We start from the raw sequence: 24,578 nt of genomic DNA, 5'->3' as shown, positions 1-24,578 counted from the left end.
TACATCTATATATATACATATATATATACATATATATATATATATATATATATATATATTTCATATAAAGGGTTCATAATGATCAAAAGGTAAATTAAAGTAAGACTATGTAGCCAAATAACGTGCATTTCAATAATATAATATATATATATATATATATATATATATATATATATATATAATATAATTAATAGAAACATTTCAGAGTCTGAATACCAATCATTTCCCGGACATAAAATTCTATCATTAAATGTTTCTTTTTGTACGAATGATTATTTTTACATTTATGACACACGTTTGGATGTAAAGTCTTGCAATGACATGAAATTTGAATTATTGTGGGGCCATACTTTACGAAAAGATATCTGAGGTGACTTTGCGCATGATCAAAATAATGTTTGCAATCCGAAAAAAAAAAAAAAAAAAAATTTAGAACGCCAAATAAATTCAATTCGAGCAGGAGTTCGCATTGCGGAATCCTTTTCTTGATCTATATGCCAAAATTCATCATTTCCTTCACCAAATCGTAAACGTCGATCTTCCCTTCTAGCTTCAAGCGGAAGAACTGCTCTACGGATCTGGCGCTAACTCTACGGAGACTTGGGAGGCGCATGAGCAGCTTGCCGTACCTCGTGTTATCCCCGGGGAAGGCACATTGCTCATGCTTATGAAGGCATTCCAAGTAAAATTTCTGCAGCGCCCTCACGCGATCTACCTCCTTTAGGCCGTTGGCATCTGAATGAAAGAGAGATGAAAATAATAATTACATGAATAAAGAAACAAATAAGAGAATTCATAAACTTATGACAAATGAACATCAGTGTGTTGATATTCATCATTCATGAACATGTTTTTCCAAGCTTACACGGCAACGCGTTGTTGCAATTTTCAAGCGTATTTCTATAATTAAACACACACACACAATTCATTACAGTGGGAACCAAGTATTGAATCGAGGTCCCTGAAAGTGCTGCTCCTCTGGATTGTTTATGCCATCAGTTTGGACTTGCAACCCGCATGCCTCGACACTGCTTTTATATGGCCCGAATTCACGAAGGTGGTACAAAATGAAACCATGGTTTAAACCAAGGACAAAAACCATGGAGCGCCAAGTATCGCATGAAATATTTCGTTACGAAATCAGTCATTTCGTCGATGAAATGATTATTTTGTAACGAAATGACAACATTTTGTAACTAAATGAACATTTCGTCCACGAAATGATAATTTCGTTGAGGAAACGGTCATTTTGTCGACGAAAATGACCAATTTCGTAACGAAATATTCCGTGCGACACTTGGCGCTCCATGGTTTTTGTCCATGGTTTAAACCATGGTTTCATTTGTACCACCTTCGTGAATTCAGGCCTATGAGTCGAGACAAGGCGAGGTCAACCAAGAATCGTGCGAACGGGGGAAGGATCATTCTACGGTTTGTGTATGGTAAGCAGCCATGGTTACATGTGAAGCTTATCTGCGGGCATCATATTTTTGACAAGGATCCGAGGCTAACATAAGCATGCCATGAAGCAAGAAGAGATCTGGACCAGTGGTAACTGAGGTTCTTGATTAATGTCATTTTCAAAGCTCACAGTATAACTTGCTTCCTGTATTTTGCCGTTTCTCTGCATTCGCAACCTTCCATCCCTGTGAATAAACTTCTTAAATATCACATTTTTGTAGTCGAAATATTTACGTTATGAGTAGAATCATTATCTACGTTTCCCTGCCTCAAAACAGATATAATTACAGACCTGCATGTTTCTCGGTTGTCGCTGCCAAATATCATCAATAGGTAGGCCTCTTCAAGAGACACTTTGTGGCTCTGAAGTCCCTAACGGTTGCAATGCTCTAGGGTAGGTATATCACCAAACACATATACACAAACATATAATAATAATAATAATAATGGAAGTCTGTCGGGTTTGACAATGACGTCAGTGACGCCGGAGGTGGGAACGGAGCCCAAAGGCGGACGCGCAGACGCGGCCACATGTTGGGCAAGCCACGGCAGAAGTAGGGTCCGGGATCCTCTCTTTACGGGCTTTTCGCTTCTGGTCCAGGCCCTTGAGGCGCTTTTTCTCGAACAGGCTAACACCCTTTTGGACAGCTGGACGCCAGGCAGTGCGGTCGGAAGCAAGCGATTGCCAGCCACGGGCGGAGATGCCGCAGGCATCAAGGGAAGTTTTCAGGCTGTCCTTGTACCGCTTCAGAGGCCTCTCAAGGTTTCTTACTCCAAAAGCCAGCTCGGAGAAGAAGATCGTCTTTGGTAGGCGCGTATCATCCATTCGGACTACATGTCCGACCACCGGAGTTGGGTCTTCATGATGACGGCTTCGATCCCAGGCGTTTTTGGCTCTGCGAAGCACCTCGGTTTTGGAGACTCTGTCCTGCCAGGAAATTCCCATGATTCGTCGGAGGCAGCGGAGGTAGAACTGGTCAAGTGCACGGATTTGCCTCCTGTACAGCGTCCACGTCTCACAGCCACAGAGCAGAGAGGTGACGACGACTACCTTGTAGACTGCCAGCTTGGTAGAGAGTCTGATGCCTAGTTCGATCACCCCACACACGTGTCCAAAGTCTGCCAAACGAAGCTCCTGCTTTGCAAGCCTGTTGGAGACTTCCTTTTCCACGCTACAGTTTGAAGACAGGCAGCTTCCCAGGTATGTGAAGCTCTCCACGTCGTTCAGTGTTGTGCCCTCAATCTCGATCTGAGGCTCAGGAGGTGTCAGGCCAGGTACAGGCTGAAGCATCACATCTGATTTTCGCAGGCTAATGGTCAGTCCGAAGGCTTTTGCTGCTTCTGCAAAACAAGTGGCAAGTTCTTGCAGGTCTGGTTCATTCAGTGCTGCAAGCGCACAATCATCTGCAAACAGGAAGTGTCTCACAAGGGCCTTCAGGACTTTCGTTTTTGCCTTCAGACGTCGAAGGTCAAAGAATCGGCAATCTGTAGCGAATAGTGACACTAGCGTCACACCTGCACAGGGCGCAGAAGAGCATGGTAGCAAACATAAGGCTGAAGAGTGTGGGAGCCATCACACAACCGTGCTTCACGCCATTAGAGACCGGGAATGGGTCAGAGAGATCTCCGTTTTCCACAATGCGAGCCATCATGCCATCATGAAAGGATATCATGAAATGACTGGATGATCCTGACGAGCTTTGGTGGGCAGCCTACCTTGGCCAAGATAGCCCACAGGCCCTCTCGGCTGACAGTGTTAAAAAGCCTTCGTCAGATCCAAGAAGAGGATGTAGAGGCTCTGGTTTTGTTCTTGGCACTTCTCTTGTAGCTGCCATACTGCGAAGACCATCTCTATTGTCCCCTGTTGCTCCTAAATCCACATTGGCTCTCAGAGACCACGTCATCCAGCAGTTGGTGTGTAATGCGATTCAGAACAACACGGGCCATGATATTTCCTGCGATGCTCAGCAGTGAGATGCCTCTGACTGTGGTTGTCACATAAAGCTCTGTCCCCTTTGTTCTGGTACAGATGCACAATGTTGACATTCTTGAAGTGATGCGGCACTGACCCTTCTTCCCAGAACTGCTGTACCAGCTCAGTCAGCTTGATGGCAATAGCTTCACCTCTCTCTTTATTATTATTATTATTATTATTATTATTATTATTATTATTATTATTATCATTATTATCGTTATTATTATTATCATTATTATTATTATTATTATTACCAAACGCACATACACAAACAGAAATGCGAAAGAGCATACAAACAATATTGTTGCACATAGTTGATGATGAGCTGTCGCCATAGCTTTGACCTGAGCTTACGCTAAAGACGTTAGTAAAGGACCAGTAGCTACTAAACGTTGAAAAAATGCCAAGCACTGCATGAAACACTCGCATACTTTGCAAAGCCCCACACACCGGTCGACATAACATTATTAGGGAGCTTTAGATTTACGACGCGGACGTTTAAGACGTATGCCATTGCGCTGGACGTTCTCCTTTTTCCCTGGGTCGAGCTGAAAAAGTAGCTTTAGATTACGCGAGGACGCAACATTTAAAAAAATAAAATGGCGCCCTCAAATGATAAGTGCATTAATAGTAAGTAGCTCTCTGCGTCGTGATTTATGAGCGGACGTAAAAATAGCCAGACTTTTTTCTCCTCCTCCTCACGGCTCTTTGAAAAATAGCCCAAAACGCGTAGTGAAAACTCAGACGACGCGAGATATAAATAGATCACTTTTGATAAGCAAATTTGCTCATGCTCAGATCAGGGGTTTGTTTATTTGCTTATTTGTTTCCTCTGAACGTCCCAGTCGCAGAAATCTTTAGCTCCATATGATGTTTTGATAATATATCTAGCTTACAACATACTAATACAAGGAATCCATCACTGTCCACACATTTCAAGAATGCCCACTTAATCTGTAATGTTGACGTACCAAACACAACCAAATCATAGTGTATCAATACTTATAATTATTTTAGAACACTGCCAATGTCGTCGCTTTCGATATGTGACGGATCGATATTGTAGGCACAAGAGACTTTATAGTATAGTTCTGATCTGTGTATATATATATATATATATATACACACATATTCATATATATACATATTCATATATATACATATTCATATATATATATATATATACACACATATTCATATATATATATATATATATATATATATATATATATATATTCACATATATATATATATATATATATATATACAGTTGAACCTCTCATATCGGATGATCATGGATGATAGAGATACTTAAATCCATTTACCAGGAAAGCAGAGAACCAATGCCTGCAAAATGCTGAATTCAACAAGATCCAATTTCAGTTCCACGAGGGTGCTGCAGAATCTGATGGTTTCCTCGCAAGCCTCGCCCCACCCCAGCTCCTTGCTTTCAGCCTCTGACAGCGTGTACTTCTCAGTGTAGTGGATGAGCGGGTATGTGTCTATTGACCTTTACGAGAAATTTAGAGGGAAGGAGGCTTTTTGCGACTATGATAGCAATGTTTTATTTTCATTTTCAGGTGTTACGTAGAAAAGATATTGAAATTATCATCAGTGTTCTGATATCATATCTCGAATATCTAGTGTGCTTATTTTTCCTCTTCAAGTTTAAACTTACGTTCCATGCAATGACAGTACCGTATGTCCCCCCCCCCCCAGAAAAAAAAAATTACAACGGTACCCTCCTCAACGATAACTTTATAAATAGGGAATCAATCCAAATACAATTTCAGGGTATGAAACTATAAATCATTGCCCACATCTTACAAAAAACCCCATTCGATTTGCTTCAGTAGTCAAAGAGAAATGAGGAATTTTCTAGAGCATGTCAAGAATCTCTTCTCTCCAAGTTCTCTCTATTGTGTTCACACATTAATATGCACTTCCAAGAGCATCCAAGTGCTAAACTTGAAAGAATCAGACTTATGACATGCTTTACAACAATTCACATTACTCTGTGTCCGCTTAACCAAATTGGATAGGGTTTTCTGCAAAATAGAGCTAAGACGTTATATTTCAAGACCCTGAAGTAGCGTTTAGACAGCTTAATCATATTGGGTGTTAGCAATGTGAAAATCAGATTGTATTTTTTTTTTTTTGGGGGGGGGGGGGAGAACATACTGTAGAGTGGATCATGTGTTTACATAAGTACAGCATAATATAGAATAAGCAATATTCCCAAAAACGCATTCGAGTAAACATTCTAAGCTTGTAGTTGTCTTTTTTTTCCATGAGATAATCATTGCTCAGTAATGTATAGGTGCATATGTTCACTGTTTTCTGTAGGTGCAGTAAGAAAAAAACAAACGACAAGTGCATGGCAATGCAAAGTGTGGAAACACGTAGACCTTGATCAATCAGTAATCCATATATAGTGTAGTCTTTTCCGCAACATCGTCACCATTACATTTTGCAGTCATAAGTAAAGGGATAGAGAGGCATTGATTTGGATGATGCCCCTCCAAAAAAAAATAACAATGATAACAAAACAAACGGAATAAGTAGAGGGGTGAAGATTGAGGTTTGAATTTTCTTTAATTTTCCTCGGTCTTTGGAGCGTGGTTACATGTTCCAATTTCATCGTGTCACTGCCGGCAACCAGGGATATAGCCAGGTGGTAGTGTCGCTGCCCAGAAAGCAGCAGATGACAGGTTCGAGTTTCGTGGTTCTTTTTTTTTTCGACATGTTTGTTAAATTACAAATCAGCAGTTGCGATCTTACAAATTTCATTTGTTAGCGGGAGACAAATTAAACAAAATTCAAACCACAGCAACGATGTTATTACTAATAGGCATATGTGTACAAAACTATAACATACACATGTTCTCAAATGGTGAGTATTTGAATAATATGATATTGTAATGTTCTGTCAATGTGAATGTACAGTGTTTCAGATTGTGGTTAGGAAGAATTCGGCGTGGCATTATACGCCTGCGAATATGCATTTGTATACATGTTAAACAGTCAAAATTAGGTTAATTCAAAATGCCCATGCGTTCAATAATTTAGCTTTCACACAAGACAATGGGAAAGGATTTCATGATATAGGCTATATAATGTATTGCATTAAATGCCACTTCGTAAGTAACGTGAGTTTCAAGAATACATCAGTAAAGAAAATCGAACATATTATATCTTCACTTTTGTTGTATAATAAAAGAACATTCAACTTACCTCTTTCAGAAAGCAGAGAACGAAAATACTATGCTATTTTCTTACACTAGCAATATACTGTGTGTCAGTTAGAAGTCGAGGAAACAAAGTCATGTACTTCCCCTTTGAAAAAAAAAATGAAATTTTGTTGACCTGTCCTTATAATTTATTATTTTCTTGTGCCGTTTTCCATGTGTCGTTACAAAGTGAAGTTATCTTCTCATCAAGCGATGGTGGCACCAAAACCGGAAAAAAAATCCAAAAACAAACCAGAAAAAAAAAACACCACCAAATCAACTGATTGTCCGTTATAAAAGAAAAAAAAAACCAAAGCAAAACAAAGAACACACTTTCACAAAATGTGCTCTACTTTGATTTGCTTTTATTCCATTGTGACGTAACGACCCCGGTAGTACCTGTATGCCACCCTCATGACCTGGAGGTCCATGAAGGAGGACTTTAGTAGACACATTTGGTCTTCCAGAAGGAGGCTGCGGAACCTCCCGATGCCCTTAGCCCACTCGATGATCAGTATCAGCTCATTGTATCCAGCCTGAATCACGTCCTGCTGACTTAAACCGCGGATGGACTTCATCGGGCTGCCGGCGCGTTCCGTCGATGGGCCCAAGAAGTCTTCCTCCGCTCCAGCTACGGACGACGTACGGGATATCAACGCTTCGGGGTCATCTAAAGAGGTCAATTACGTGTTCACAAGCAAGCAAGTGAATAGTATAGTACCAGCAAGTTATATCATCGTTTTAAGTTGTGTCATCGTTTGCATCCTACCTCTTTCACTGGAAGTGCGTTTTGTCACAACCAAAAATTTCCCAAACAAACATTATGACTAATGTGTAATCACGAGTTTCACGCAGGAACAACTGAAACATACAACTGTTTGTACTATGAAACATCACAGTGACAGCCATGTATACTAATGCTGATTTTGATACTCACACAATCACATTACTATACACAGGAATCACAATTATGTAATGATAAAGAAAAAAACTCAAGACACATGAAAAACAACACAAAGCAAGAGAATTAGGGGTGTTCGGTTGGAAATAAGATCTTACATACAGAGTGAGGAAAAGCGCAGTTGTAATTAGCATGAATGCTCACCTCTCGATTCTCGCTTTCAAAAAGATCTATGTAATGCTATGATGACCTCTCCTCGCTTTCCACACATCTATGTAACTAAATCTACGGTCACAAAGGTTCGTATACAAATCTCCCTGTTCGTACGAATTTAGGAGTTCATAGAAGTTCGTAGGCCTACTAACACCATTTAATTCGTAAGAACAACTTACCTGGAGTTGAGAAACGAAGTGATTTTGGTTATTCATAAGGCTTAGAGTTCGTACAGGTTTTTTTTTCACAAGAATACCTCGAGTTGTCATAACGTCAAGCTTGCGGCCATCTTACGATTTTGTCGTTGTTGTTGTTGTTGTTGTTGTCGCAAGATTGCGTGCAGCTCACGGCTTTCTCAGGTCATTAGTGAGAAGATCCTACGACTTTTTTTGTATATTTTCTTCGATTGAAAAAAACAGCACTGCCTTGTACTGTCGACAGTTGTATGACTGTTGAAAGTCCCATATTTCTTTCGTCCTACACTATGAACAGAATGAGGATTAGAAATTTGCGCGTTTGGCTTCATGCTCCCTATCTTAATAGCCAACAATTGTAATAATTGTATACGTACTCCTTACGACCAGATTACGAACCTCTTAATGAAGGCTATGAGTCGTTCGTATGAACGTCGACCAGGCTAAGAACTTACGAACGATTTAAGAAAGGTCTACGAACGCTGGTCTCCTACAGACCCTTATTCGGAAGATCTGACGAAATAGTCTAAAAATCGTTCTCACGGCGTTCTTAGCAGTTCGGAAAGGCGTTTGTGACGGAGCCTTAAGGCAAGTCACACTGAAAACGTCATAGGCCTACTTACTTTTTGAAAGGATGTGCAATATCTAAGTTAGAAATATGATCGAGTAAAGGAACAACAACAAAGAAAAAATCAACGAATGTGCCACTTGAGGATCTCGTGCATGCCAGATCACAGTGGCGGATCGGGGGCGCACCGGGTGCGCCCACCTTTAAGTTTTCTGAGAAATAAAAGAAACAAAAAGAAAAAAAAATGAAAGGACGCGCGTGCGCCCCTTCCTCTATAATATAAGATTGTAGTGACACCAGAAAACATTTTGCTTGTCAGCCGATGAAACCCGAAAATGGCACGAAAATGAAAAAAAAAAAAGATAATAATGGGAGCCTTTTTATTTTTTTTTTTTTTTATTTTGGGGTTGTCAGCTGATTAATCCCGGAAGTGGCACCAGAAATATTTATTTTTGTGCCCCCTCCTTTTATACGGAATTCCTGGATCCGCCCCTGAGATCATAGCCCTGGTCCATTCACATAAAAATATCATTGCATAAATAATTGATGCTGGTTATCGACACTGCCAGCATACTTTACCGGCAAGCAAAAAGAAGGCATAGGGAATTTTTCGACCATTTTATGACGCCGACAGTAAAGCAAAGGTTTTGCATCAAGCCGTTTCTATTTTTAGTTCTCAGACGCTGTACAAAACATATTGCGCCAAATAAAGAAGAAAATAGTGGATAACAATGCACATTGTCGACCTATGTTACATCCCCTCCACTTGTAAATCACATAAAATGCATTTACAAAAGAGCGAATGAATAGAACCTATAACACGTATAACGTGCAATACGTGTCTGATGTTCACATCAAGTGTAGTGCCTTGTCATACGCTTGCACATTACTCTCTTTTCATCCGACATTTAAGAATTAATTATATGCGCCTAATTAGGTTCGATCATGGCGAATTGCAATTCATAAATGTTTTATTCTAACAAAAAAAAAAAAATATGTCATTTTGGTGACACGACATTTGCTCCTGCGACAATTGCTCCGGTCTTATTTTCTCCAAGGACTTAGGGTTAGGGTTAGGGTTGTGATAGGGTTTCCGGTTTATTTTGATGTGAGGATTAGGATTAGGGTGAGGGTTATGTGTTTGAGTAGGTTTTATGTTGGGCTTAGCCTACAGATATTTCACGGGAGCAATTGTCGCAGGAGCAAATGTCATGGTTAACCGTAATTTTACACGCTTGCTTCTAGTAACGAGCTTAACGTTTTTCCCGTATTTTGTTCGCCGATTGGCACACATGCTATTTTTCCCCACGTTGATTGGCACAGATTCCTGGGCCCTGTTTCATAAAGCCGTTGCGCACGACTTTACGACTTTATTAACGACTTGAATATGGCAGGCCAAGTGGGTGTACTAATTATTGTTAATTTCAATAGCTAAAGTTGAAATTTGCAGATGGTAATGATTATTCTTTACATGTTAACACACATTTTTAGTTGAAAGTGTATTTGCGCCCCAATGTAGATGAAATAATGACATACAGTCATACTTTGTTAAAACGTAAGGAAAAACGAAATGGGCACACATACTGGCACTTCATATTCCAGTTGTTCGTAAAGTCATGTGTAACTTTACGTACAGCTGTATGAAACAGGGCCCTGGACACTAGTTATCAATGAATAGAGATTACCCAGTCTCGCTAATCCATATCATTGCCTATCGTGACACCACTTCTTTTTTTTTTTCTTTTTTCTTTTTTTTTTTACGGAGGTACATTGCTAACCCTGATTGGTCTTGCTAATGTACAACTGGGTCAAGTTTGGGTGGATTACTGAGAAATATCTCGTAAGCTGAGTAAAGCTAAGAGTTAAGTTAAGCTATTAAAAAAGTGGCCAGCACATATAAAATCAATGCATTTTATACATGTTCACATTTTCATTGACTTAACATACTGTGCAGGACCAACCAGGCTCCATTAGCCACAGAGAGATCCAAGAGAAAACGTAATGGGCACATCACGTCTATAATGAAGAACTGAATTCCTCACAAAAAGCATATGTTTTAAGATTTCAAGAACCACCCCGAGCTTTGATGTAAATCACAAAGCAAAGTACAATGTACTACATGTTCTTTTCTTTAATATGAGAAATGAAAACAAAAACAAAAACAAAAGCCAGATGGGGCAGACAAAGACTTATCCCTGATGACAATCATATTGGAAAACAATGGAAGACATGGAGAGAAATAGAATTTATTCATAATTATAACTTGCAGTTGTAAGGAGGTCTTCATGTTTCGCTTCTCAGCTAATTAGTTTGCGATATGTTCTGACATCGAATCACGTAGCCAAATATATGATCATGCATATGCCAATCTTGGGGGGATTTGTTTTAGTTTAAGGGAATCCGTTTTCGATTCTTGTTTCTTCTTTCAAAGCAAATCATGAGAAAATAAAGAAACAAACAACAAACAACAGCATATACAATAACGAAGTCTTGTGTTTTGATTTCTCTGAAAAACGAGGGATTTGTTTTATAATCGTTTGCCATTAATTCTCCCCACGCTATGCACAAGCCGTCATTAAACGTCTGTATAAAGTCCCTAAAGCTCCACTGCCAAAGAATCGAGCGAAACCATCCTGTGTATCAAAACATACCTTTACCGACTTGTGGAATGGAATCGGGTCTCGTTTGGATGAGTTCGCGGATGGCAAGCTTCCAGGGCTCGGCCGCGTCTGCATCCAGGGACTGGTAGTAAAGAACGCCCTTGGAGCCAGTATCGACTTCTGGCTGCTCCACGTCCGGTCGGGGCTGGCGCCAAGAGGAGCTTGCGGAGGGTTTTTCGGGACATGGTGTCTCCACGTGAAGCTCCTTGGTCTTTCTCTGGCCTCCGGGCCTTCTGTCTGGCCTTACAACTGTATTAAGATATATCGTAATAAGGTCAAATCCGTCTATAGCGGCCACCCCAAGAGAAACGGGAAAAAGCGGCCATTATAGACAAGTGGCCGCTATAGACAGTTTTTTAACATGCTTTTTCTCTCGGAGGGAATTGTTTTTAGTGGTCGTATACGACAAGTGGTCGCTATAGACAGGTAGTCGCTAAGACAGGTTTGACTTAAGTTATTACAAGATTATGAACTGCCCACAGGGAGAGCACATGCATTTCATACTAGAATGAGTGAGTTCTTTACCCAAGGATTTGGATCTTATAACAACATGCTAAGTCCCCATGATGTTATTTCCGATCTCAATTGATTCGTTGCTGGTTTCGAGAGAACTGATTTAGGTAGGCAAGTACTCCTTGCGTGTACAAAACTTACAGCATTGTCAACGAAAAGTCGAAAAAAAAAATTCCTCTGTGATATTCTAGTCATACCTCGAATTGCGATTCAGACATGGTCATCTTAATTGTCAATAATATGTTAATATTATTTAGTTTTCAACACAGAACCTACATCCAACGAAAAAAAAAAACTGTTCGAAAGTTATCTTTGATATTTCTTTCATTTTTGTCCATGATCGGGACCATCATTTTTTTTTTTTTTTTTGTAGAGGGAAGCATTGTGACGGTTTTTGAAAGAAGAATAATGCTGCATACAATGTATGTTGTGTACCACTATTCACCTAGAATATTTCGTCATGTATATTTACGAACCCTGTTTGACCTCTTCGATTTGATTGTTAAATGCTGGCACCATCATGTTTCGAACTGTTACAGTTTCATCTAATAATGCATCCCTGATCTGATTCTCTATCCATAGAACTAGTTCGGCCCGATACCAAATAGCTGGTCCAGTTGCATACTCACTAGATCGGTCCGCCTTGATTCTAAAATTGCCCTCCTTTTACCAAGCTTGAATGTAGACCAGGCCGACTTGATCTCAGAAAGATATCGGTCATGACCCAGTTATACATCCACGCGCCTCTGCCTTCTTTGAGAAACTGGATGACCCAGTTACACATCGTTCGCATGATAACTGGATCGCCCAGCTTTATGGCACGCGACATCCCAGATCGTATATAAACGTCTGTTTTTGTAATTACGAGAGGAGAAAAGGGATTCCCTTCACGCTCTGCTTTTACGAGATTGGACCAAGGAGGTACTAGGCGCCTAGTACCTCCTTGACTGGACTAAGAGCTAGTAGATCGAGACCGCATGATGTGTTAGCCCTTTTAATGTTTCGCAGTTACATGTGTGATGTTGTATTGACGCTCGTCTTATCAGTACGTGATGTCTTCTTTTAATAAAAATACGAATAAAGTGAACTCGATTCTTCTCTTAAAAATAATTGATTTTCTCTCCTCTACGACGAATTCTATTAGATATGCGTGTGGGTGAAAACATAATTTGAACTCTCGCCATCCATGACATGCATCCACAACTCTCATCACGAACGCACCCAGAAAATTCGTCGCAATGGTGTCAGGAGTCAGAAAATTCGTCGCAATACGACTTCTCGGAAATACGTCGTCTACTTGGTACCTATAATTATGCAATGGTTATGTATAAGGGGCTGTCATTATGGCTTATGAGAAATTGATTGCAACTATATTCCGGAATAATTATCAGCTCACTTTCAAGTTGACTTACTCCAATCCGCTTGCATACTGTTTCTTTGTGTATTTGGTGTTCATCCCAAAATTCGTAGCTTTCATGTTCAAAGCAGATATCTTTCTAAATAACACTGCTTCCACGCTTACATTACTGATATAATTACAAATAATATGCAGGCGCACTAGTATTTTGGTATATTATACAGAAGTCGAGTGCGCCTACACTGTTAACATGTTATTTCAAATCATGTATGGGCTTTAATTTTGTTCTTATCATCAACTACGTCTGGACAACATCTCAACTTCCCGACACGGGCTTTTTAAACTTTGTACGCTTGTCGCAGAGGCAAATTACTCATGACGTAGAATACATTCTTTTGAGATTTTGAGCCCATGCTCCCGCGCGCGCGTGCGTGTGTGTGTGTTGGATATGTTGGGTGTTTTGTCTTTGTCACAAATATCCTCAATGTCATGTTCTATGAAATTCATTAAAATCTTTGGTCCATCGGACCTTGCTCTATAGGGATTCCTCTTGAATCTGTTGTCTGCTTTGTTGAAGTGAATGCAGTATTTCACCATACTGAATGGTTTCGCTCGATCTTCTTGTGTCCAAGGACAATATTATTATTTTTTTTTTTGATGCGTAACTTAAGATCACGTCTCTTCGATATTGTGGGTAGCAATCAAATGGGAAATCAACACAACTCTTGAGGAGACAACCCTGATTACCTTAGCAACGTGTGTGCGTGTTATATAGATACTGCATATAATTATATCAGGCCAGTCTGTATACTACGAAGCTTTCTAAGGGCCATTTTTGACAACCTAAAAAAAAAAAGAAAAAAAAATACTACGTACGTACCTAATAATACTGCGTACGTACGTAGTATTATTGCGTACGTACGCAGTATTATTACGTACGTACCTATTATTATTACGTAAGTACGTAGTATTTATTGCGTACGTACGCAGTATTATTACGTACGTACGTAGTATTTATTACGTACGTACGCAGTATTTATTACGTACGTACGTATTGTTCATTACGTACGTACCTATTGTTTATTACGTACGTACGCAGTATTTAAGTAATGGCGGCAGACAGAGCAGAGAGAGACAGACTAGTACGTTTGTACTTCGATATAGGTTTCAGCCAAAATAAAATATTATACAGTGAAACACCGTTATAACGAGGTCCGTGGGACCGGCGATATTACCTCGTTATAACCGGTATCTCGTTATAACCGTACGCATAACTCAAGAACATCCTTTGCGTTGTTATGTTTATGGATCGTAATTATTGAGACAATAAAGGGAAATTGTTTGTGAATTGATACATAAAAAAGACGGAAAAAAGTAGGTGTTGAAATGCTTTAATTCTTTATTCTTCTTCCAAAAATCTCTTCGCATAATACTAGTTGCACATTATGTTCCTGAGAAGAAGGTCTACTCGGCAGGATCATATTCGTGATTCTTTCTACACCTATCTCTTCCTCTTGTATCGAACCATTCCACAAGATGAATGCTTTTTCGTTTGTGAAATACAGTGTACAGTGTAAACTGACAATGAACAAAATCAGATTGTATAATCAAAAATGCGCTTGTTAAGTTTTTCTAAACACCAGCGCAAATAGAGTAACATACATGCGTTGTTTATCGTAACTTGCGAGGTATGTTACGCTGTTGGTGCCCAGCGGGAATAGGATGATTTCATGAATCATTTCGGCTGCAATCCTATTAATACAATGTATGATCGTTGCTCCCGAAGGGATTACAAAATGCGTTCTTTATTTTCTTCCGAAAATCTCTTCGCGTTTTGTACACCGTTCTTGAAAAATATGCGACAATGTTGAATTTGGAAGGTTGTGATCCTTTTAAGCAAGTCTGTACCTCGTCGACCATTCTGAAAGAAAGAAAAATCTTCATTGTGAAATGCAGTGGAAAATGATAATGAATAAACCCAGATCTATTCAAACTGTTAAATGCGTTTATTTCTTTCTCTGAACACCAACTCATTTAAGTCGATTAACATGCGCTATTCAACTATTTTTATACGCTATATACTGTCACCCGGCGGGATCGCGATGATTTCATTAATTATTTCGGCATTAATCATGCACACTCATATTTATATTATGTTTTGTTACAATGATAATGAACAATCCCAGATCTATTCAAACTGTTAAATGCGTTTGTTTCTTTTTCTATACACCGATTCAAGTAGATTAACATGCGTTATTCAACTATTTTTACGCTACTGTAACCGGGGAGATCGCTATGATTGCATTACTAATTTCGGCTTTAATCTTCAACACTCATAGTTACTAGCCAGCAAAGCAACTGGAAGTCGGAACTAAAAATGGAAAGGATAATTATAATGATGAGTTGCACACGCATTCCAATATTATTTTCCATTTTGGCCACGAGTGTCGCTACATGAAAAGTTCTTGAATGCGTTGTATTTTTTTTTTCTCTCGTTGCGCAGCCTGTGGTCGGACCTTATATCACGCACGCGTATCTCGCGAAAAACAAAATCAAATGATTTTATTCAATAACTAAATAGGAACATCGGATGGTATAGGGCCTATTTCTGTGTCTTATCGCGTGATTTAGAAGAAAACATGAACTTCTCTGCAAAACGGGAGGGACATGGATAGCGTGAATTTGGTTTTCAATGTTCCGTTTGTCGCGTGTTTGAAAGCGCCAAGTCAAGAAATGGAACTTCGCGAAGTGATGGAATGATTATGATTATGTTATGTGGTTTAGAAGAAACATGGAAGGAACGGTACTCCCGTTATTCGTCACTAATAATGGCCGGTAAAGAAGGATAACGGCGGGACTGAAACACGTTTGTTTCCAAGTCTTCCCGCTTCAGATGGTACGATGTACATGATTATGTAGAGATCGAGGCAGGACGGGCACTTGTGCAGTGTGTTACTGCGTTCTATACACAGACTAATGTAAAACGGGAATAGCGTAAATTCACTTTTCAATGTTTCGTTCGTCGCGTGTTTGAAAGCGGCAGGTCAAGAAATGGAATCTCGTCGTATCCGATTAAATTGCTTATGTTTTTCTTTATCTTGATGCATCGAAAATGTCCTCGTTATAACCGGAATCTCGTTATAACCGAACTCGTTATAACCGATTCGTTTTGCCATATATAGGTTTACACTCTTGTATGACTCTTTTTACACTTCAGCTATTCCTAAATAAATACAGTTTTCGCTAAAACATCGATCTATTCTTTATATTGTCGCCCCGAAACGGCAAAATATTTTCCATTGTATTTTTAAATTGTGAAGGGATGCATGATGATTGTGATCCCCCTCCCAGTCATCATCTTGGGATCTAGAAACCAATGCATATTCCGGGAAACACTACCAAATACAATAATTGATAATGAGATTACCACTTACATCTTCGTAGCAGAAAATACAGGAAAGAAACTATGCAACACTTTCGCACCTAAAATAGATCTGTTACATTACAAAATGGGCATATGTATTTATTATCATAATGAGGTGACGATTTATTCAAATAGGAACGAGAATAAGGAATAACAATTACAGGAAAATGAATTCAAATTCATTATGATCAAATATAACAATTATTATTCCAACTATTGTGAAACCCTGGAGGATGATTGTACACACCACCCCCCCCCCCCCTTACACCTGAAATTCTTGGGGGATGCACCCATCCCCCCGCTGTTTACGCCCCTGGAAACCGTAATATTTTGAGAGCAGTCTCAACTTGTGACTTCATGAAATATGCTCTGGTGTATACATTTCATGTAATATATGAATACCCCCCCCCCCCTCCCCCGGGGGTGGGAAGGAGTATGTCTCATCACATGAGGCCTGTATCGATAGGGCATCCGCGTTCATGAAGACGAGTAACAGGATTGTTCTAACCCGGGAATCTTGTTTATCGGGGTGTGGCTATAGAGGGGGTACCACCACGTAGCTCCCCCTCAAAATTGTCGGCAAATGCTTCAACCTCTACTCCCCCCCCCCCCCAAAAAAGGGGGGGGGGAAGGGATAAGAAAAAGAAAAAAAAGGAAGGGAAGGAAAACAAAAATAGAAAAGGAAAGAAATGCATTCTTGGGGGGCGGGGGCTCACTCGCTTGGCTAGTTCACATTGAAAAGTAACTACAAAATGTATTCTGGTTAAAAAAAAAAAACGCAGGATGTGAGTGTATCCATTGGGTCTTCTCCAGGAAAATAAATAATACGTACGTACCTAATAATACTGCGTACGTACGTAATAAATACTACGTATAATACGCAGTATTATTACGTACGTACGTGGATTTTTTTTTTCTTTTTTAGGTTGTCAAAAATGGCCCTTAGAAAGCTTCGTAGGTATTCCTAAGATCCTAATGCATGCAGACTGCTACCGTAATGCCGTAGACGTGTACAGCCAGAGACGTGCACACAGAAGTACTAGTCTGCAGTGCAAATGCTCTGCAGGACAACGGGTGTCAGACGACTGTGTCAGATGACAAAGTCAATCCTTCTGCAGACTGCTTTACAGACCACAGGCTATTGCTGTGTAAATGCAGTATAGTGATTAAGTCAAGGAAGAAATATGCAAGACCCTCCTGCAAACCTGATACCCAGCTAAATAACAAAAAGAAATCTATGTTAGAAAGCTTCTTAGAGGAAAAAAATCCCTGACTGTGAATCATCCTGGAATGATTTGAAAGAATTACTACTTCAGAATGCTGCAGATAGCATCTTTGAAAAGAAAAAGAGGAAGAGTGAATACTGGTTTGATGATCAAGAGCAAGAGAATCAGAAACTCTTAAAGGAAAACGGAAAACTGGTGACATAAAAGGACTAAGAGAAGAAATTCGAAAAATGAAAAATAAGTGGTTTCAACAGAAAGCAGAGGAGGCTGAGAGATATGTTCAGGAAAAGAATCACAGAGAGTTTCACGCAACTCTTAATGCTGTGTATGGTCCCAAATCGAAGAATGTTCATCCGGTCAAGTCAAAGCAGGGTGAGCTACTGTCTGCACCTGAAGACATCAAAGATAGATGGGTTGAACACTTTGACGAGCTACTTAATCAACCGACAAATGTCGACTGGGAGATTCTCAGTGAAGTTAGATCAACTTCCAACCATTGATGAGTTTGATGATCCTATTTCAATGGATGAACTTGAAACAGCACTCAAGAACACAAAACTGAGAAAGAGTCCGGGCCCAGATGGAATTATTCCAGAGGTCATAGTCCATGGTAGTATACAATTTTTGTGAACTTTTTTGCCGACTCTATTCAATTTGTTCTGGCTTGTTGATGAAGAACTCAAAGCACGCATTCAAGCCGCATCATGTGCAATGGGGAGATTAAGGCAGAGAGTATTTCAGTGCCGGGATTTGACTTCCGAAACAAAACTTAAAGTGTATAACCAGTGTGTGACCCCTTTACTGCTATATGGGAGTGAAACATGGACACTTTATCGGCGTCATATAAAGCAACTCAGGACCATTCAACAACGTCACATTAGGTCTATTCTCCACATCAAGTGGGATCACTTTGTCACAAAAAGTAATGATGAAGTATTGGAACAGGCAAAACACTAGACATTGAAACCACCCTCGTTAAAAATCGACTGCGATGGGTTAGTCATGTTGTGCGAATGGAAGCTGCCAGACCTGTCAAGGAACTCTTTTTTGGAGAGCTTGAAGGTGGCTCACGCAGTACAGGACGCCCTCATCTGAGATACAAAGATACAATCAAAGACATTCTGAGGAGAGCTGATGTCCTTCACAACTAGAGAGACCATGTTGATAACAGACATGAATGGCGGAAATTCACTCATGATGTTAGCATGAAAATTTAACATCAGAGGACGGAGGTCAATAAATTAAGGAGAGAAAAGCGTCATCAACAACTGTCAAGATAAAAAAAAAAATATAAAAAAATAAAATGGATATTTGTTTTGACGTTACTTTTTGAATTTTTGGTAATCTCATCTTGTAAATTGTTCTTTGCCCGTGTCGGGATTTAGGCATAAAATAATGAACGGCTACAAATGACCAGGATTCCGCTCCACACACATCACCAGAGAGAACCAAAGCTTGCAATCTCATAGCTACACCATGACTTAGTTGAAATATCTCATTTCATTTCATGTGCACATCTGATTTAAAAAAAATATATCATAATAAAACACAGAATTTCAGAACTATAAAGCAGGTATAAAACATAGGAACAATAGAGACAAAAGTACTATAACATTTTGAAAAGCGACAAAACACATCATGACAATAATAATTTTAGTATGTGGTATGTGCATGGGAGATTATCTGTTCGTCTTTCTTGAGCCGATCCCGAGCTTTACAACTAAAAATTTACATTACATTTTACATTAATAGAATACAAATGATAGAAAACTGCAAAATGAACAAAAGACTTATAAGAAGGGAGGAGGGTTGTCGAAGTAAGGTACATATCAGGCCTACATTGAATGGAGCTGAAAATTTATGATATACATTTCTTATGGACAAGAAAGAAGCTATAGTTCCTTTTGTATATATTGAGAGTCTTCTAGGCAATATTGTATCTAATTCAGCATGTCATTCCATAACACTGATGAGATTTAAAGTTAGGAAACATACAATTTATACATCTGTTTTGTATTGTATCATTCTTATTTTGAAAGTAGGGCATATCATGAAACTTTGGCAAAATATTATTTATATATAAATATATAAAACTAGCGAGGGAAAAAAAAAAGTGTGTCCACATCATCAAAATTAGTCAAAACGTATACGTTTGGACTTGTATGTCTGAAAGATACGTCTATTACTAATCAAACGAATTGCACGGTTTTGCAAAAGAAAAGAAAATCGATCTAAAAGAGACTTTGAACACCTCCCCCCCCCCCCCGATATCAAAGTAACAACATTAGTCGAATACGATACGGTATGAACATATCTGTCGAGAAAATGTATTGATTATTCAGCTGGAAACATGAAACGGTAATTTCTACCGCGATTTGGCATATAAATAAAAAAGGAAACTGTATCCTTTTCTGAACAAAGTAACGCTCTTTCGTAAGTATAACTGAGCAATGCCGACTAAATGAGGAAAACACATATAAAACATCACTGAACATGGTCTATATCTATATTGGGATTTCAAATAGGATGAAGTTGGTGGACCACATTTTGCTCAAAATATCGACAATGTAAAAGCTTCTGAAAATCCCATTGGCTCTTAAAATTTCCCTCCTCGTTGCTAAAAGTTATTTTTTCGAGGTCAGATGCAATCACAGTATTTTCTTTCACGTCCATGTCATTCATTGGATACCTGTAAATAAGGTATATTTCAAATGCGAAGACTTTCCACATTGACCTTTGAGCTCTGTGTCATATCAAGGTTTTCCTTTCCAAATGTTTTAGCCCTCCATGGAATATTATATTTATTGTCTCAATGTCAACATAGTACAACTCAGAATTAGATCCTTCTGCACGACAAAACAGGGGCATGGCATAAAATACATCTTTCAGTTTCAGTTCCAGTAAGCTTTATTTCTCCGCTTGTACATAACAGAAAATAAGTATAACAATATCAAACATATTTTTGACTAGTCATGAAAATATAAACAAGATTTAACATTACACGTATATTATCGTGTGAAATAATATATGAATCTCATTATACTAATCTTTAAGTGTAGAAGTGGGGGGAGAGCGTTATCTATAAGCAAATCGCTTGACTTGGACAACGGCCTCGGAACATACATGCGCTTGTAGCAATTTGTTTTTTTGTTTGTTTGTTTTTTTTTAATCTAAAGGAAAGGAATACACACACGCAGAACAATAGATCTTCTGACCAAAAAGGACAACACAAGGTGGAATGTATAAAGACGAAAAGAAAAAAAAACGAGAATAAGAGACCCGAATAGGAAGAGTAGAGAGAAAAGAGAAGAGAGGAGAAGAGAAGAAAACGATGAGATACAATGTTCAGGAGTTGGGAGCTAACAAAAGCGTATTTCTAATTCGAGTGGTACATAGCGAGAAGAACACTTTCAGCCAAGGATGGTTTAAAGCGTTGTAAAGAAGAACTGAGTTTAAGGTGATCATTCAATGAGTTCCATACATCTGGACCATGATGTCTTATGGAATTTTGAGCTATAATGAGTTTATGTTTTCCAAATGATAATCTTTTGCATGACGGGTAGGATATGAATGAATACTATAATTTGAAATATACATGTCTTTAAACAATTCTGGGAGCTGATTATTAATATATCTATACATAAATATTGCTGTTTGCCATGTATGTATATCAGAAATTCTACAAGTCTTTAAATCATAAAACAAAGTTACTGTGTGTGCTAAGTAGTGTGAACCCGGTAATTAGCCTTACAGCACGTTTCTGTAATAACAATATCGATTTTATTTTGTTAACACCGCAATTTCCCCACACAATATTACAGTAGGTGATATGGGGTATTATGAGTGCATTATAAAGAATTTGCAGGGTATGTTGGTAAGATATTTTCTTACTTTCCAGAGGATCCCGATATTTGTTGATATTGTTGAATGAACTCGGTGTCCATGATCGGACCATGGTAGGTGAGAATCGATAGTTACCCAAAAAAATTTTACACAAGACTTTTGATCCAATTCCACATTGCTCATCATCAATGTGTAACTGTGTAACATATCCATTGGTGTATGGCTATTTCTAAAGAAAACAGAATTCGTTTTTTCAATATTCAGTGATAATTTGTTGAAACATTTAATTAATTCTGAATTGACAAATGTAGTCAGTGTGTGTTAGGTTTTTATGAGAAAAGAAGATGCTCGTGTCATCTGCGAACAAAATAAAGTTAAAAAAACGAAGATGAATGCACTAAATAATTTATATATACCAAAAACAACAAAGGTCCTAAAATCGATCCTTGTGGGACACCAAGAGGACGTTTTGTTTGTTGGATTCAGTCGATTGATAAAACACATATGCTGTCTTGTGTAAATAATCTTTAAACCATGCAGTTTAGAGCTTGGCCACCTATACCGTACTTCTGCATTTTGTACAATAAATATTATAATCTATATGGTATCAAATACCTTGCTCAGATCCATGAAAATCCCGATAGCATGTCCTTTTTTCATAAAACGATTCAATAATTTGATCATGTAATTGAATAATTGCATAATCAGTAGAATGTCTTTTTCTAAACCAAAGTGATTAGGAACTAATAATGCATTATCATTCAGAAACCCATAAAGTCTTTATGTATATACAATTTTTTCTAAAACTTTTGATAGGGAAGGAAGCAAAGAATTCTTCATTTGAGATGAGTCATCTTTCTTATGAATTGGTATAACCTTGACTTAATGCCATAACCTTAATGAGTTTGGGAATTGACCAGAAGAAAGCGATGAATTAAAAATATGAGATTATGGGTCGGCTATGTGGTTTATTATCCGCTTAACATGGTTAACACTAAACCCATCATAGCATTTAGAATGGTTAGTCTTAAGTCCCTTGATTGTTTTGGTAATTTCATAACGATTTGTAGGCGTAAGAAAGAGAGAATTTGACGGTAAGTATCGAATAAAAAGATAATTTCCCGAATCTGTGGTAGAGGCAAGAGGAGGACCCATCTCAACAAAATACGTGTTAAATTCTTCTGCGATTTTGAGTGGATCTTTTACCAGCTCATCATCAACATATAAATTACTTTTATCGTTATGATAATTTTCCCTAATAAAATATTTACTGCATTCCGAAGCGCATTTATATCAATGTGGTTCAAGTTTCCGTGAGTAATAAAGATTTCTGGAAATCGTATCACTGAGGTAAGCTTATTTCAATAAAACGATATTTTGAATATTGAGATTCTGATTTACTCTTCAAAGCTAATTTATATAATCTATTACGAGTTTTTATGGATTGTGTTATACCTTTGGTTACCAAAGGTTTTCAATTTTTCTATTTGTTTTTGTGAGGGCTAACGGTATATTTTCTCATATAAATCCGTTAACCTAGATATGAATATATCATAGGCCCAGTCAGAATTGGACTTCAAAAATGGATTTACAATTTCATGGGATGAGTTGAAAAATATTAACCCCTTATTCAAATACTCAACATCTGCATCCTAAGACCCCCCCCCCCCCCTCGCGTGTACTAACCGGCTTGGTTTCTACTAATTTTATCTGGCTTATTCTCCCATATAAACTGGAAAGAAAACTTAGTTTATAGGATTTCCTTTACCTTTGCTGAAAAAGCTAGTATTGCTATAAAAATATGATTGAACTGTGGCAACAGTAATGATTTTACAGCTGTTACTCTTTCAAAAACCGTAATATTTCGTTTAGTCCAAGAAATCATTTGGCGTTTTTCTTTTAATATCAAAAATTCTGTCATAATCCAATCCTGTGTTTTGTCATTTACAAGATGGAAATTTGTACCAAGATAACGGAAAAGTCATCTCGCTAAAAAAATGCACTAACATTTCTACCATCTAAAATAGTCCTTTGTCAAGGTTGTTTTCAGTTCATGTTTGGCGCCTGCATTTATCTCGATCATCTTTTGTCGATATCTTAGTTTGTAATGCCTTTTATAATCTACTGATGAAACACTTGAGCGTTTGAGTAATCGTTACATGATTTCATCAGGCTCAGACCACGGACAACCTCGACGATTTATGAAATGCATTGAACTAAACTTTTTGGGCAACTAAAATTTTCGTTACGTAAGCTTTATAACAGTATCCCGAGTTTGATTTTTTTTTCTTATTTTAGTCTACAATATAAAAAAGTGACAATGCCTTACCATCTGTTCTCATGCCCACGGACAGGCACTTCTGGAATCGGTCAGAATTGACAGTTGTTTCTGTTCGCTTTATTGACCAGACAGGATTCGCCAGAACTTGGCGATCCTTTGCAAGTGTACGTGAGACTCTTTTGCACGGTTCTCTTGAAGAAACCTTTGCAAGCCTCGCAGGAAAATGCTTTGTAGTGAAATCCCGTGCCGTGATCGCCGCATACGAGACACGGCTGGCAATGCTGACCGCCATCAGCGGCTTGGGCTGAACTACCTGCGGATGAAACGACATTCGGCACTGGCGGCAGTGCAGCGCCAGAAAGGATCGAGACATCCTCATGATCCTTGCCTAAAATCGAGCAACCGCCAGCATCTTCATTGACTTCCCTTCCTCTCAAATCCTCATTAACATTGCCATTTCCCGATGCTTCCATTTCACCGCGACTGATGGACAGCGTAAAACTCGTAAACTTCACCGCACGGAGTCTCGAATTAAAATAAGTACTCAGAGACGTCTAATATTCTTATTTGGCACTCACAAACCCGCATCTCCCGACAATCCTTGTAAACGCGCATGCGTCCAGCACAGGTTTATATGTAATGAGGAAACATTATAACCTTATGATATTATTAATACTAGGTCTATATTGTCGATATAATTATAATGAATAACAAAGATAGAAACATGAATTG

The 24,578-nt window shown here is 38.6% G+C and overlaps 1 protein-coding gene across 1 annotated transcript; it reads right to left on the bottom strand.

The window, feature by feature from the left end:
• Positions 1–490: 490 nt before the first annotated feature.
• Positions 491–24,225, bottom strand: LOC140227688 (estrogen-related receptor gamma-like). Its single transcript, XM_072308103.1, has 5 exons — positions 23,895–24,225; positions 11,194–11,451; positions 7,066–7,336; positions 4,762–4,946; positions 491–735 (listed from the first exon to the last, which is right to left on the bottom strand). The coding sequence occupies exons 1-5, from the start codon at positions 24,223–24,225 to the stop codon at positions 491–493; spliced, it is 1,290 nt and encodes a 429-aa protein (XP_072164204.1).
• Positions 24,226–24,578: the final 353 nt, after the last annotated feature.

This window comes from Diadema setosum, chromosome 4 (assembly GCF_964275005.1).
Source record: "Diadema setosum chromosome 4, eeDiaSeto1, whole genome shotgun sequence".
NCBI lineage: Eukaryota > Metazoa > Echinodermata > Echinoidea > Diadematoida > Diadematidae > Diadema > Diadema setosum.
This window is presented reverse-complemented; position numbering and strand designations above follow the sequence as displayed.

Bases quoted from the DNA above. Each gene is read 5' to 3' on its own strand.
- LOC140227688 (XM_072308103.1), bottom strand. From the start codon at position 24,225: ATGAGGATGTCTCGATCCTTTCTGGCGCTGCACTGCCGCCAGTGCCGA. The intron at 7,337-11,193 runs GTATGTTTTGAT...TGACCTCTTTAG, and splicing joins CATTCCACAAGTCGGTAAAG to ATGACCCCGAAGCGTTGATA. The intron at 736-4,761 runs GTAAATGGATTT...TCTTTCATTCAG, and splicing joins ATTGGTTCTCTGCTTTCCTG to ATGCCAACGGCCTAAAGGAG.